Here is a 15,486-nt window from a genome sequence, read left to right as displayed (position 1 = left end):
GAAAATTTAATCTTTGATGAAGAACTACAATGATAGAGCAGGAAGCAGAGTACTTAATTAAGAGAGTACATAGGAGACAGCTACTATTTTTGCCTTTGATATCTATCTGAAGATTACAAAGTAAAGAGTATTTTTTACTCTACTAGCTGTCTTATTCCCTGTCCAGTTTTTTACTAAAATTTTAGGCCTTGATCCAGCAAAGCACTTAAAGTTAGGTCTAAGCTCAGGGTTATCCCTTATTATTTACAGACCTGGGTTTAATCAAATATATAAGAATTTTTTTACATAGAAGCCTAAAAATCTTTCAGTTGTTCCCTGAAGTTTGCAAAAAAGAAATCCGTCTGAGGAAGCTGGATAAGTACATTCTTTGTTCTTGTTCATATCTGGTTCATTTCTTCTATAATTAAAGTTGTTTTGGTTTGGTATGTCCCAACTGGCTTAATTCAGTTAATACTGGATTTCAGAAACAAGGGATAGGAGGCCTGGGAGGCAAGAGTGGGGTTTTGAATGCTTTAGCAGTTTTTGAATGAGGGCTGGATTCTTTTTATTCCCCACTCTTACTACAAAGTTACTTACTTTCCTACCTTGCAGCAACTACTCTCTCTAATCCCCTGCCCCTCTGCTATTCACATTGCTGTGATGCCTGCACTGCTGTTGCATCAGTGCAAGATTATAAGGGATGATGATTATTTCTCACCTGCCATGAGAAACGGATGGGATGGACCCAACCTAGAAAGCTCTGGAGAACAGAGCTTCCTTTACTTACTGTCTCCTTTAGGTAAAACTGTTTGTTGCTCCACATCAGCCTTTAGTCAAATTGTTTTTCTGAAATAATAACTGGAAGTACCTTATTTTCTTCTTTTTGAGTACAATAAATAGTGATTAAGTAACAGTTCCTGCTATGAAAATGTTTGTAGGCACAATGAAAATCATTTCTGCTGTTATGTTGGTCAACCTAATTCCCAAATGTTAAGGTTCATTTGGGGTGAATGTGAGGATAAAGATTGACTTAAATAATTAGTTAAGAATTACTGAATGGCAGTTTGCCTTCTAGGAATTCCATGCCTTACATTTTACAAGATATCCCAATAAACAATATCTGGATTGCATTTTTAACTAACATACCTGGACACATTTCTTCTAAAACCAATTTAAAAATCCTATCTCCATTATTTGTTCTGTTAGTAGATGAATTCATGGAAATAAGGCTTTATTATGATTATGAGGCATGATTGGTGCCTACCTTGTTTTATTTTACAAAGATTTCTCAACGGATGACAGTAATGGGCATAACATATACTGAATATTCATGTAAGTTCTCAAACAATTGGAATAGGGTAGAAGGCATGAGGGATTTCACTGTCGCAGTGGAAACATTTTCTTAGTAAGCCATTTACGCTCAGATGGAAAAGGACCCTCACAATAAAATGGTAAAAGGTTTAATATGATCAAAGAATTCCTGCATTAGGATATATCATTTTGATATTTCCTTCTGGACCGCAGAAGTATGACATAAAAATCATGATGGATGAAACAGACCTTTGTAAAAACAGGTGCAGAAAAGATAGGCTTGGATCCATCTAGACGGTGGAGATGTGAAGTAGGGCTTTGAACCTGAAAAGCAATGCAATCATGTTATGAAATAAAAAGTATATTGGTTAGAATAATAATATGACCTGCATGTATCTATGCAATGATATAAACTCTCAAATGTACAGCCTTATTATGGTGTTCTCATTATAGCCCGCTTGTTGAGTGACATCACTATTTCACATCTGTTACATTTCTGAAACTGAAATGCAAGCTTTAAAGGCTTCTATACTTCCCATCAGAACTTTGTGCCCAGCTGCCATTGCCTTGAAGTATTTTGTGTGTTTGACTTCTGTGAATATCATTCAAGTAAGTTCTTTGCACTGAAGCACTTTGGCATCTTCTGTTATTACATCCCTTAGACTGATATAATAATAAATAACTCAGGTTACCTAAAAGTTTATATCCAGGTTAACCAAAGGACAGGAAAATAAGTTACCATTTGAAGTCTAAGAGAGATTTTTATTTTACTTACAGTATATGAATTATACACAAACTCTGTGCAAGTCATCCATAGAGGCTATAAAACTTGCTATAACCTTAAGAACATTGATTTTCTACATTTAACTTCAAGTCAGTAAAATGTAGCTTTCTCTAAAAGGCCCACAGAGATGACAGCAATATGATTCAAATAACAAGGCATAATAAGATTAAAAACTTTGTTGCTAAAAATATATCATTAATATTGTAGGCGTTCTTATTATACTCTTTTGGAATTGTAATGAGTCACTATCAAGTGATATCCTATGTTACTCTCAGCATCACCAGCACTGTCAGCTGCTCACATGCTGCGACGATAAACACCGTGTAAGAATCCATTTACATACTTACTTTTATGCTCCACCCAACAATTCAATTTTTTTACTATCATTCGTAAGATAATAAATAAGTTTAAAGTTCACACTTCCACAAAATAACAGGCTAAAACTCCCCCTAATTTTGAAATCAAATTTAAAATACTCTTACTAATTTAAAAAATGGTATCTGAATACCTGCTGACTGGGCACAGAGATAGGCTGAATAACAGCAGTGGTGACTCCTGACTTTGGTGTTGAAGATCCTATTGTTAAGGAAACAGAAGTGGTTTTCTTTTGGGCCCTGGAAAAAAAGAAACAAACACTTTACAAGATCTGAAATGAGAATGTGTTAATTTGTAACCAATACAAACCACCTTTTCAATAATTTCATTTAAACTGGTACTGATCATGATCTCATATTTGCATAACCACCTTATAGTTTCATTTTGGACATAAGGCAAATATTATCAGCTGAAAATATCAACATTGGAGGAAGCCTGAATAGAACACAGTCTTTCGCTAATTTACATTTTAATATTGTAATAAAAAGTACTGTTTTGAAGACACAAACTGAAATTTATTTTGTTTCTTTAATTGTAGGCTTCTGCCTAATTTTCTGCAGGTATAGGTCTGGGTGGTTAAAAATGAAGATTTAATTAAAAAGTTACACCTAAATATGAGAAGTTTATATCAACAAAAATGTTTTCAGAGTAGGGCCTCTCTTCCTAAACAGAATAAGCACGTTAATAAAATTCACAGTCATAATACAACACATTTATATCATATCAGAGAAGAGGACAAGCTAAGGACAACACACACACACATACATATCCTGCCCGGATGCTTATTCAGACCTAAAACTACCAAAGATTTTCTGGCGTCCCTTCCTAAGAACACTTGCATAGTACATAGTACATTTATAAGCAATGGTTCCACTTTGCATACTTACTGTGGCATAGCTCCAGATTTTGATTTGAAAATTAAACTTTCACTCTCTGAATCTGTGGAACTGGCACCTGGAAAAGAAAGTATGTTCAGTACTCTCATATCCTTTTATTGATTTCTACTATGTTTAAATTCAAAAGAAAAAACTTGGCTGCTTTTGCACTTGAGCTGACTTGCAACAGGCACTATTAGTAAAAGCACTGTAATACAGAGTTGAGAACTCACTGTAACAAACTACTGGAGCTTTTCTTACCTGATAAAACTTTATAACTATGAACTTTGGACAGTTACAGGAATCACAACCATGCCGATTTAATTGCAAACTCTTTTCCCTAAGTTCTTAGTTGCTCTCCCTCATGTTGAAGCAAACACTACTACCACTGTACTGGAAATCTGTAATTTTATTGACTTAAATGTTAAACTTTTTAAAATCTATTTTAGTATAGGAGAAGTCACTGAACTAACTGGAGGGACTGGGTGTTCTAACAAAAAGAAAGGTAAGAAAACGGTAAGGGGTAAGATATGGACATACATAAGAGAGTTTTACCAGAGGCTGTTTAAAGTGGGAATCATGAAGTATTTATACACATAATATACTTTGCTTTCTCAACTATCAGATAGTGATATTAATTTAAGATGCCCTGTATATCAGTGAAGCTTATTAACGCCTTATACCTGAGCATAAATGAAATGCCTAAAGCACTGTTGTGTCTGATTTTGAAGCTGGTCTTTTTTCCTTTTCAACAGGACTGTGAACTAAATAAATAACATTATCATAAACTACCCCAAAAGACAAATAGCTTTACCCTCCTTTCAGCTTAAGCAAACACATGGCATATTCACAGATAACTAATCTTCGTCCTTAATTAAGAGCAACTCAATATAACAAGACATCTGAAGACTAAACTTCTTACCTACTATCTCCACAGTTCAGACTATTTATATCGAGCTATACATAATATTTGCATACTGATGTTTCCTGACAGTGGAAGTTTTGATATAATGTATGTTTGGAAACATTCTGAACTTGCTTAAAGAAAAAAAAAAAGTATTTATTCCTATTACCTTAATTTTTCCAAACAGCAAAATTAAATAAATAATAAATACAAAATTAATTCTAGACATCTATGCAGTACATATCAATCCTCTATGGATTTGTGCAGAAATACATATAACTGTATTTGTGTATTTGTAGTCAAATCACAAGCAATATGCATAGTATAGTATAGACTGACTTCTGATGAAATAAAGCTTGGACTTGGCACCCATGTCCTCATTTATTTACAAAGTTTAGACTCCAAAAACCCAAGCAACAAGTAGCACTGAAAAGGTAAGAAGAGAGAAGCAATGTCAAGTGAACAGAGCGGGTCTACATGAAAGCATTTCTCATGAGCAAAGGATAACAAAGTATTGTATGGCTGGGACTCACGCACAGAAGGAAGTGCGAGGCATCAAGACTATTACTGTACAAAATAGTGTTTGTATGGCAACCTGGTCTCTTTAAAGACCAGAGGGGAGGAGCCTAATAACAATTTCTACAACTCTCTCATCAAGTTACATGCCATAAAACCTCAAGATAGCATTTCCACATAGTAAGACTCAGCCAAATCTCAGAAAATGAATCGAGACACACTGTCTCTCTCTTTCCAGCTATTTCTTTGATGGTGTTGTTTCTGTCATCATAATTGCACACAGTATTATATATTTGTACTCTATTGGAGTATTTTGGAAATCATCCTTCCCCTGTCAAGAAAAATCTTACTAGAAATCAGAATGATCTTGGGGATCTTGCTAATATATCCCAATGCAGGATAACACAGTTCTGGGAATAAAAAACACAATGAAAGAATCCCTATAAATAATGCATATCTGTCACAATTTCTCTAATGTACAGTGAAAAGTTTATTGCTCTGTTAATCGTAAGCTATTTAATCATTCTGGTATAGTATTATTCAAACTATTTTTTTTCAACTATTTGTTATATTTATTTATGTTTTCAATTATTAAATGAATGTTTGTTAATGAGTTATGAATACAAAACCACTAATAGAATAAGTGTTGCCAAAAATGACTGAAAGATACACGCATTAAAATAAAAATCAGAATTCAGTTAATATACTCATGCCTAAAATACATTCATCTACCAAAAAAAATCCCTTAATTATTTTATTCATGGTCAAATCATTAACTTTCCTCAGAGAAAATAATACTTGAAACATGACTAATATTGAATTAAAGAAAGATTTAGGTAATTATTAACATTTGTTTCTGGGTAAAGTCAATATGATTGACTCTTACCCTGACTTAAAATCAGTGTAACAAACTCTGTGAAGAATTATAGTACGTTTACTGCCAACTAAAGAGGACTCACTTGGGGAATGCACATTTAGATTGCAGTAGGAGGAAGTTCAGAACAAAGATAGGGCTTTACTGCTATACTGAAAACTGTTATTGGCACCACCAGTCAGCTCTTTGATTTACAGAGACTAGTTAACCATATTCCAGAAGCTCTACTTGTTCCTCATTTTCCATTTTTGACCTTACTTCTACCCCAAATAAGTAGCATTCTGACCACTAATTTTTGGAACATTCTTTGAAATACCTGAATTAATATGATGCACTGTTCGAAATGTACTGTATTAAAGGATACAGAGAAATACCACCAAATGCCACTAAATCAAATGCAATTCCAACATTTCAGCTTGGTTATCTTTTTCTGTGTGTGTTGAGCGTCTTCTTTATTTCACCCTTTTTCTTACCTTCAATGAATATTTCAGCAGATGTACTATCTGAACCAACAGAATTTGAAGCCAGACAAGTATAGCGTCCAGTATCGTCTTCAAAGGCTTCTGCTATAATTAGTGAATGAAGTCCTCCACTTCCAGAACGGATCTGAATGTCAGGGGAATTCTGGAGTTCTTTTCCTTCACAGAACCATCTGTAGCCCACACACATTTAAATAGACAAAACAAAAAAAAAACAAAAAAAAAACAGGTTGACTCAGGCTCAGCACACTGAAGACGACTATTGCTATTGAATCAGCACATAGTGCTTTTATGTGCGTTATGGAATTTGCAAAGAAATAACTTCCTTGAATAAACTTTATTAATAAGGTAGCAAGAAATTTCTGAATATTTAGTAAATTGTATACACTGACACTTTAATTATTCGCTGTCCTTTTTGGTGCAATTAATGCTTTCTGTATATTTTATGTCCTAGCTTGTTTTGGCTACAATCTAACTCATCGCAATTTAACTTGCTGCTTCCTTCTTCCTAGTACTCACAGATTCTCTGCTCCGAATGTTTGATTTTTGAGGTAGCAGCTCCTGCTTTTTTTCTATTTGATTCTCTCCTATCAGCTAGTCCTGTTCTCATAGGCTACTCCATGATTTATCCTTATCTTTAGCAGCCCAGCAAGTATGAGAAGTAGATATTTCTTTTTTTCCCCCATGCCCACTATGCATTTCTGTGAAGGTGACAGGTCAGTGAGCCACAAAAGGAAAACGGTTAGGGAAGCACCTTCCCTCCAGCCTCAAACTTTCACTGTCTCCTGAAAACAAATTCTGCCAGGTCTTTCAGAGTTTGTTATTTCCATTCCAGTCTCCCAAACTCACTCTGATCTCTACTACTCTTCCTTGCCATCCTCTCACGCCAAGATCCTGAGCTGTGCTCTTTTACTAAACTCAGATCTCTCTCTGCATTCCTTTCTTTCTCCTTCCAAACCTACTCTGTCAGCACCACAAAATATGAACCTTGCTGTAGTGAGCATAAGGACAAAATGATTAATTTTCAACAGCAGGCCTCATAAATGGTCCCTCATTCTCCTTCATTTACACATACTTTTAGTTCCCCAATGTAGTAAGGAATTTTATAAAAATAAATAAATATCATCACAGATACTCATCGAGAATTTATCTCAAATTAGAAGACACTAAAAATATTTTTTTAAAAACTTAAAATCTGCCACCAAAAATATTTGATGACATTATTTATCATTATTTAGTCTGTACATGCTTCTGAGAGAATTTTTGCTGTGATGGTTGTTCTGTTCTTCTCCCTGCCCCCAGACAACAAAATAATCCCAAGGAGTTACAAAATTCTCCCACATCTCTTTAGGAAGAGCATGGAACACTACAGGATGACATATATCATGCAATAACAATCAGTGAGGAGTCTCTACAGATGAACTGCCTCACTTCTCTTGCCTTTGTTTAAAATAAAGTACATATAATTATCAGAAAGAAAAAATGTTACAGAACTTTATTCTGAAAATTAATTAGATTGTAGAAATTGATATTTCATGTTTATTTCAGAATGCAGGGTAAGAAACCTAACAGATTTACACGAGACAATTTTCCTTAATAACACCTAACTGTGGGCAAGTCCTCTGTGCTTCTGAAGAATAGAGCTTCTATTCCTGAAGGCTCCAAAATGTTGATAATGGCATCAAAATCACATACAATTCTCTTCTGTAATTAAAAGACTAACGAGTTCCTTTTCTGTCTTCTATTGTGCCCAGAAAGTGCATACCGAAAGCATCATTTTTGCAAGGAACTAATAAACTTCCCTTTGTTTACTCAGTAGACCCCTTAGGCCTACTTTTACAACTATCAGGCTCAGAGACTAATTTATTCTGCTAGCTCTGCTGTCAACATTATCATTTCTGTTCCTTCTCTTCCCCTTCCTTCTTCTCCTTGTCACAACTCCTCCTATCTCTTAGTGTGAGGACCTCTGCTACTATTTCTACTGATCAGAACATCAGCCCTAAACTCTGTGCAGCTGTTCCTAAGTTATATTTTAAACAATATCTATGACAGGTTAATTCAACTTCTAGACAATTATATACAAAAGCCCATAATGCAAGGAACGGAATCCTACTTAACCATTAGTCCTATTCTTTCCTTCACAGAAACCTTCTACAAGGGAAAACTTCTTCTCCAAGCCTAATTATTTTCTGAGCTAGATCCCATTTTAGTTTCATGCATATTGTACAGGTTTCTACTGTCTCCCAGAGTCCACGGTCACAAAGTATTTAAGAAATGATGATAAGCACATAATTATAAAGTAGAAAGTTCCTTAATATATTTTTATCAGATGATGTTTAATAATCAAGATGCTTTCGTAGGACGCAAGTTCTATATTGCTGCTTCATGCATGCATATACACAGCTGGTGACATCAGTGGGAGCTACTCCTCAACTCTTGTTGGGGTTGACAATCATTACATGTTTGGTAAATCAGTGATTCACCACTGAAAACAAGTCCTGACCTGCTATATCAGACACTGCTTGCTACGCAGAAAAACACATTAGTAAGCAGTTCAATAGAAACTTATCTCAACCATCATTAATATGATCTTTGATGAATGGGAAACAGGCTTGATGTTTGACTGCACTGCTTATTGTGGAAAGGAGAATTCACCACCCACACTAGGCAGCAGCAGGATTTTTTGAAATGAAGAACAGTGGAGTAGACATAGCTATATTCTCTTTTGCTTTCTAATCGCTTTTTTTTCTTGTTCAGCTACTTGTTGATACAAAGTCAGAAGCAATTTATGTGAATTTCATTTGGAGATCAAATCAAAATTAAGTGAATGAGAAAATACTCAAGAGAAATACTTTTCTTGCAATTAACTTGCTAGTTTTCCAGTTCAGTTCACCAGAGTTTATGAAGACAAGAAGTGTCTATCAGCTAATAAAACTAAATGAAGTATCTACTCCCCGAAGAAAGACCAAATTTCAGTTTTCCACCTTTTATACAGTTTGGGCTAAGGAACAAAATGTTAATCAATAGACCCTAAGATCTACAGGCCTCATCAGCCCTACTGCCATTACACATGGAATACTCATGGTAAGAGGAATTTCTGCTCCTAAGGACTGAAAAAGATTCAAAGATAAATCTTTGAAGAATTCTTCCTTTCTGGAGAGGGACCACCAAAGCAAACAATAAATCACTCTCAAAGGGAGATGGGCCCATATAAACCTGAAGGAGTCATGGCTAGACACAGAAAAACTGTCACAAAGAAAATCTGACAGGAAAATTCCAAGTTTATGCGAACTAGGAAAGCATTAAATCATGTGCAGTCTATTCCAGACTACTGATCCTCTTGGGATAAGGGTATTACTATCCAGGTGTGAGAAGGCAATAATAATGTTGCTTCTGGAGAGCCAAAAAACCCCAAACCAAAACAAAACCAAGAGACTCTTGAGAGTAACACAGAGGAACAAACCCACTGCAGATGTTTTAAGAAAAAGAGAATTCCCGTATAGAGATCGCTGATATAGTTAAAAAAAAAAAAAAAAAAAAAGCGTCTATTTCACAGGTTCTGGATACTGAATGGAAAAAAGTGATCTACTCTTTTCACTAACCCTTTGCTGTAGGTTCTTGATATTATATAAAGTGTATAGGTAGAAACAAAACAGAGCGAGACCAATAAAAGGCTTTCCATATGTGTGCACATATCAGTTCACAGAATGAGAAACCAAGAATTTTAGCTTGCCTCCATGGCCTACAGGCCATGAGAGTGTTCATGCAAACCTGTAGAGAACTGTCCCCTGGAATGAGCACGGAAAATGTAATGATGGCAGAAGGTGGGCAAAAAGATCAAATAGAAGGAAAACAGATTTTATGTAATTTGAATTTGTTTTATTAGTTATTAAGTATCTTACCAACTTTCATATCACATTGAATTTCTCTGCTCTTTGCTTCTTTCTCCTCCATTCTCTGCCCAGCATTTTTATTCCTGCCCGCATTTCCACGATACTAACCCTGGCTTTTCCGTTTCTGCAACAATGCTTAGTTTTTACCTACACTGTACCTTTCATGTACTGCACGTTAAAACAATAGCAATTAAGTATTTAATGTGGACACTGAAACAGAATCACTGGCCTAGAAAGTCAGTATTCCAAGGAAGCAAATTAGAGGCATTTTGGCACCAGGCGAGAGGAACAATGGTTAAGACACTTGCTTTACATGCTCCAAAGCCTAATTTGTTTTTCCTTTTGCTACATTATCGTATGACAGCAAAACCTGATTAGCAAACAAAAAAGGACAGTCAGAGATGCAGTTTACATATACTAACATTAAGTAGCAATTCGTACAATTTGCCTTTTTTCCTCACTTTTCTTTATATTCTGACAATCCTCTATGTAAGGAAATACATACAAGTGTGTGTCTGGGATTTTAATGACTGTGAACAAAATATAAACAGAGTTGAACAGTACACTGACTGAGCGAACACCAGGGCCTTAAGAAAAACAGTTCAAGGTTCTCTCTAATGCATAATCCTGCTGGACCTGTGTTTTCTGAAAGTCACTGAGGAATAGAGAGGTTTTCCTTTCTGCACACTCTTAAAAATTAATTTAAAATGGCAGCTGAAGTGAAACTTTAAGATATAGCCTAAGGGAAGTATTATAATAGAGAACTCAGACCACTACAAATAGTGGAGAGAGATAAGTTGTAAATTAAAAAGTAATTTTATGCTTAGTGGTGTTAAGTATGTCCAGCAAGAAAAGTCAAAAATGAATACTCTAATATTCTTGTACTGGGAAAGTCAGTATTTCCACCAAAATACTGTATAACTTCCATTTTGTACTTTTCCCCATACAAGTTAAGCAGGCCAGCACTTCTTGACTGTAAAACATTATTATTTAAGGAATGTTTTTAGTTTGAGTTTAAAAAGAAATCACCTTCACCACAAAAGAATTAGACTACACTGCAGTAAATAAATCAGTTTATTTCAGATACTTGTTACCTGTGCATAGCTCAATTTCTGAACAACTCGTAATGCAATATTTTTGTTTCATATATAATTTTCTTATTGGTATAGGCAATTCATAAAAGAGTTAACAATAGCAATGCACATACTTTAAATGTTTGTATTTTGAAAACTTAAAAGAAAATCAAGATCTGAATATAGATGCTTAAAATCTGGTGCTCCCCCTGAATCTCCAGCTGAGCAGGTTCAAAAATGCCTTTAACATGCTGCAAACCATAGAAAGCATTTAATAAAAAGTGCATAGTACTACAAATAGGTCTGTTACTTATACAGGCTGCAACTGATTCTTCAGGTGCTGCAAAATGATCTCCAAGCTCTCATCGATTTCAGTAAGGGCTTGACATACAGCTGAGTAAATTACAGGATTACATATTAAGGGATCAAGGCTGTCTTCTCAGAAGAGTATAAAAGGGCCAGAGGAATAGCAAAATGGCTGCATTTCCATGACATAATTCAAGATCTTAGCCTGTCATTCTGCTCCCTCTAAAGTCAGCCTGTGCATCACCCTTTTTGCAGGGTTTCAGGGAGGAAAGGGGAAAGAAGCTACAGAAGTGACCAGCTCCAAAGTTCCCAAGAGCAATGGCATCTATCGCTGTTTGCAGGCTGCAGTAGCTCCACAGATCATCTTTTATTCCTGTCATGAGGAAAATTCCTTCCCTCCATTCTTGTGTAGGTTTTCCAAGTCTTTATGTTAGCTTTTCTTGTGGGACAAGGCTCTGCTTAACTTACTCACTTTGGCTGCAGCTGTCTAGTCCATTGATGTTGATACCACATGAGATACTTAGTGAAGAGATCCTATGCCTGGGGAAATCAACTGTGAAGTTAGCTGCAGTTTCTGGCAGCTCCAGACAAGATAGTCAGAGTTATGGCAGAGATCCTGCCTCTAGTTCATATTGTTCTCTCTGGGTACTGCAATGTTTCCACAGCCTTATATACCCGTGTACGGCTAAGTACAAAAGAAAAACAGTATTGCCGAATCAGATTAAAAACTAATTGGCTTGTCTTAAAATCACAGGTTTGGCTTAAAAGTTCTTAAAATATTTTAGATTGTATCTTGTCTCTGTCTTTGTAATTCTAGGCCTCACTTTGCAGTTCTGAAGTATAGAAGCTTTTAAAAATATACTTATGCTGAAGGTTTTTTTTAATTACCTGACTGATAGAGACATTCATACAAGACAATGCAAAGTTGATACTACAATTGAACACTACACTGAGAACACAAATTTTTTATAAAAAAGTCTTTAACTTGACAATACATTGCCTTTTAGAGAATGTTTTTTATTTTGCATTTTAGCTTAAGAGAATTTAAAATTTGTATTTGCTTGCCACTTCCCTTTGCTTGTTTTGCACTCTCTCTCAGTTTCAATGGCATAATGCTACTGATTTCAACCCTGTTATTAATTATTTTTATGCACGGCCAGAATTTATGCCACAAGTGCTTCCCTCTGGAGTTGCTGAAGTTACTAAAATTTATTCTTACTACAAATTCACTACTGATGCAACTATTTCATATTACCTTAGCCCTTTCTGCTTTACCTCAGCTTTCTGTTACAAGTTATTTCTAACAGAGTCCCTTAGTCGAAACAGCTGTGCATATCATAATACAAACCAAATGAGTGAAGATATTTGGAACTATGACTACATCTCTTGGTAATTCTCTATTGAATTAAGGTTGAGGACAAGTTTGTCTTGAAATAGAAATCTTTTATATTCCCCTCCTCCCCCTTTTTAGAAGAATGCTTACTAGGGAAGAAACTGGGGGAAGTGACCCTGACCATCTGATCTTCTTATGGGTTGGGGCAAATCGTATTTCATACTTCAGGCGTGTAACTGCATCCAGTGGTATCCAAAGGTGATGCCACATTTCAGGTGATCCAGTTCCCTCATGCAGCACAGAAGGCATTTGTGCAGATTTATTCATTTAGTAACACAAGGAAGGAGATAATTTTTCTTTAACTGACCAAGAAAGCTGAAAATATTTAAGAAAGTGCCTGGACAGCCATTCTTCCAACTGTAAGTTTGCTTCTCTAACTAGAATGAATGAGCTTAGGCCTATACAGCACCTTCTTCATATAGGAAATAAGGAATGTGGAATAGTATGTTGTGTAGACCATCTTCCCTTTCTGAAGACCAAAGTTTAAATCCTACCTCATATCATAGTCTGATTTATCTTTGATATTGTCCTTGTCTGTGTCCATCACAAACCACAAAGTACTTTATTACTCTTGATTTTAAGATAGATGAGTTTTGAAGAAAAACACATTGAACAATTGTAGGTATAAAGCATAGATTTGACAGATCAGTTTGAGAAACCTTACACAGCATTTGCTCTTCTATGTTTGGACACAAACCAGTGGTATGAATATGTCATTTTCAGAAACAGCAATTTAACTGACAAACAGACTTGGATAAGTAATTATTTAGGTAATCATCAGATCACAGAAAAGAAAAAGTATTGCTTAATTTAGTGTTCAAGTATTCAGGGCAAACTGCAAACAACCCCCCACAACAAGCATGCTGACTATTTGCCACATATACAACTAGTCACCTAAAAGTAACAATGCTTTCTCATTTCAGTGAGTAACTTCTGTAACTAGTGAACTTGTGCATACATAAGTTTATAAATTATGCATGTACATGTTCAGATTTATAAATAAAAACAGATGAATGAACAGGAAGCTAACCCCAGAGGCATATTAAAAATATGAACAATTTTTATGCCATTTAATGTGCTAAAGTTTTCACACTATTTGCAAGACAAACATTTTTGAGAACAGTTGAACTCATAGTTATCAGATAATGAGGTAATGTACTGCATGTTAATTTAAAGAGATTCTTTACAGTAGCCATTGTCTTCAGTTTTACCTTATTGCAGATCAGGTGATTAACAATATTTAAAGTATTAATTTCCCCACTTAATTTCTTGTTAGATAGTTTCTTAATACTTCTGGAGTATCACTTTATATCCAGTACCTTCAAGTCTATAGGAGGATATATTATATATTGATATTATATATATGCACACTGCATAATCATCTAGGTGACTAGGCCAGAGTGTCTGACACATATATGGGTACTCTTGTACTTTATAACTCTCTCACACATCTCAGATACAAGCTCTACTGAAAATGGGACACCGTGTTGCAGGTGGACCTTTTTTCAAAGCATACAACATGCATTATAACATGTAACACACCAAAATCCTTCTGAAATACCTGACGGGCTTTCGAGATGAGGTGCAGCCTGTGAAAAGATGACTAGAGTTTCTTTGCAGGTGCCTAAGAAATACCTTTCCAGCCCCATCAGGAGGATAGCCAGGCTGAGGAAGGATAAATCAGAATGATCAAAAGGATAACTAGTACTTTCCTCAAAAGTCAAAGTAGGACACCTTCTTGCACAACTTAGTCAAAAGAATTCTTTGTTCTACTACAATTAAAGCTCTGTATTTCAGCAATGAAAGCAACCACTCAGCAACTCTGATGGCTGCGCTTGACAATAATTTTTTCACGTTCTCTTTACATGGTGAAACTAGAATAAATTTCATTCAGAACCAAGTCAGTATAGTCTGACAACAAAATACCTTCAACAACTTCAGATTCATAGCTCTTAAAGGCCAAGATTGAATTGATAATTATTTTCCTCAAACAGAAGCCTCCCAAATTTTAATTATCAAAGCATGTAAACTTCAGGAAAAAAAAAAAAGAGAGAGATTGGACTGGAAATACCAACAAGCCACAATGACCCCACAGTTATTAAAAAAAAAAAAAAGTTTTCTCAAATTACAGCACTTATTTATGTTTGGAAAGAGGTGGTTTGTTTCATGAATAACTCATAAAACTATCTGGAGCCCACCAGGGTTTCAGAGTTTAAAAAACAAAACCAAAAAAATGTAAAGAGCAGGACAGTAGATACAGAAAAAGAATGTTCATGCAATTGTTTTTAAGTACATTTACCTGGATTTCAGAATAGTTTATGCTGAAAGCTGTAGGTGCTATGAGCCATAAATGAGAGGAAGAAAGAAGCAAAGTACAAGCTCAAATTAGAAAAGCCAGCAGCTTACAGCTAACAAGATGTGCAACTTCATTTCATTCTATAGCATCCTATGACTCTTTCTCATTTTGTCTTTTCAGATTTCATAGTTCTCTGGAAGCTTTGTTCCTCTGTGAAATATCTCATATATTTTGAATCCTATTGCAATATAGGGAGTAGCATGCCTCTAATGCTAATAAACATGCAAGCTGCTTCCACATATCAAAGAACAAAGACAAAATGGTTTATAGATGCGGAGAATGAGAAACTGTAGTCCCAAAAGGGGCAGAACTGTGCAGTCAGCTACTCCCAAGCTAAAATTATTTAGGTGGTTATATTCATATCTATT

At 35.3% G+C, this 15,486-nt stretch overlaps 1 protein-coding gene across 2 annotated transcripts in view; it reads right to left on the bottom strand.

Annotated features, from left to right (window-relative positions):
* The window catches only part of PALLD (palladin, cytoskeletal associated protein), a 158,327-nt gene that overhangs the window by 130,838 nt on the left and 12,003 nt on the right, over nt 1-15,486 (bottom strand). For both annotated transcript variants that reach the window (XM_068942439.1, XM_068942440.1), the window contains exons 2-5: nt 6,092-6,270; nt 3,337-3,403; nt 2,583-2,688; nt 1,540-1,614 (exon numbers count right to left, since the gene is read on the bottom strand). In XM_068942439.1, coding sequence (XP_068798540.1) covers nt 1,540-1,614; nt 2,583-2,688; nt 3,337-3,344 — 189 coding nt within the window. In that variant the 5' untranslated portion in view covers nt 3,345-3,403; nt 6,092-6,270. The remainder of the gene's footprint in view (nt 1-1,539; nt 1,615-2,582; nt 2,689-3,336; nt 3,404-6,091; nt 6,271-15,486) is intronic.

Source organism: Struthio camelus, chromosome 4 (assembly GCF_040807025.1).
Source record: "Struthio camelus isolate bStrCam1 chromosome 4, bStrCam1.hap1, whole genome shotgun sequence".
In the NCBI taxonomy this organism is placed as follows: Eukaryota; Metazoa; Chordata; class Aves; order Struthioniformes; family Struthionidae; genus Struthio; species Struthio camelus.
The sequence above is the reverse complement of the archived record's forward strand: the minus strand, read 5'-3'. Positions and strand labels throughout refer to the sequence as shown.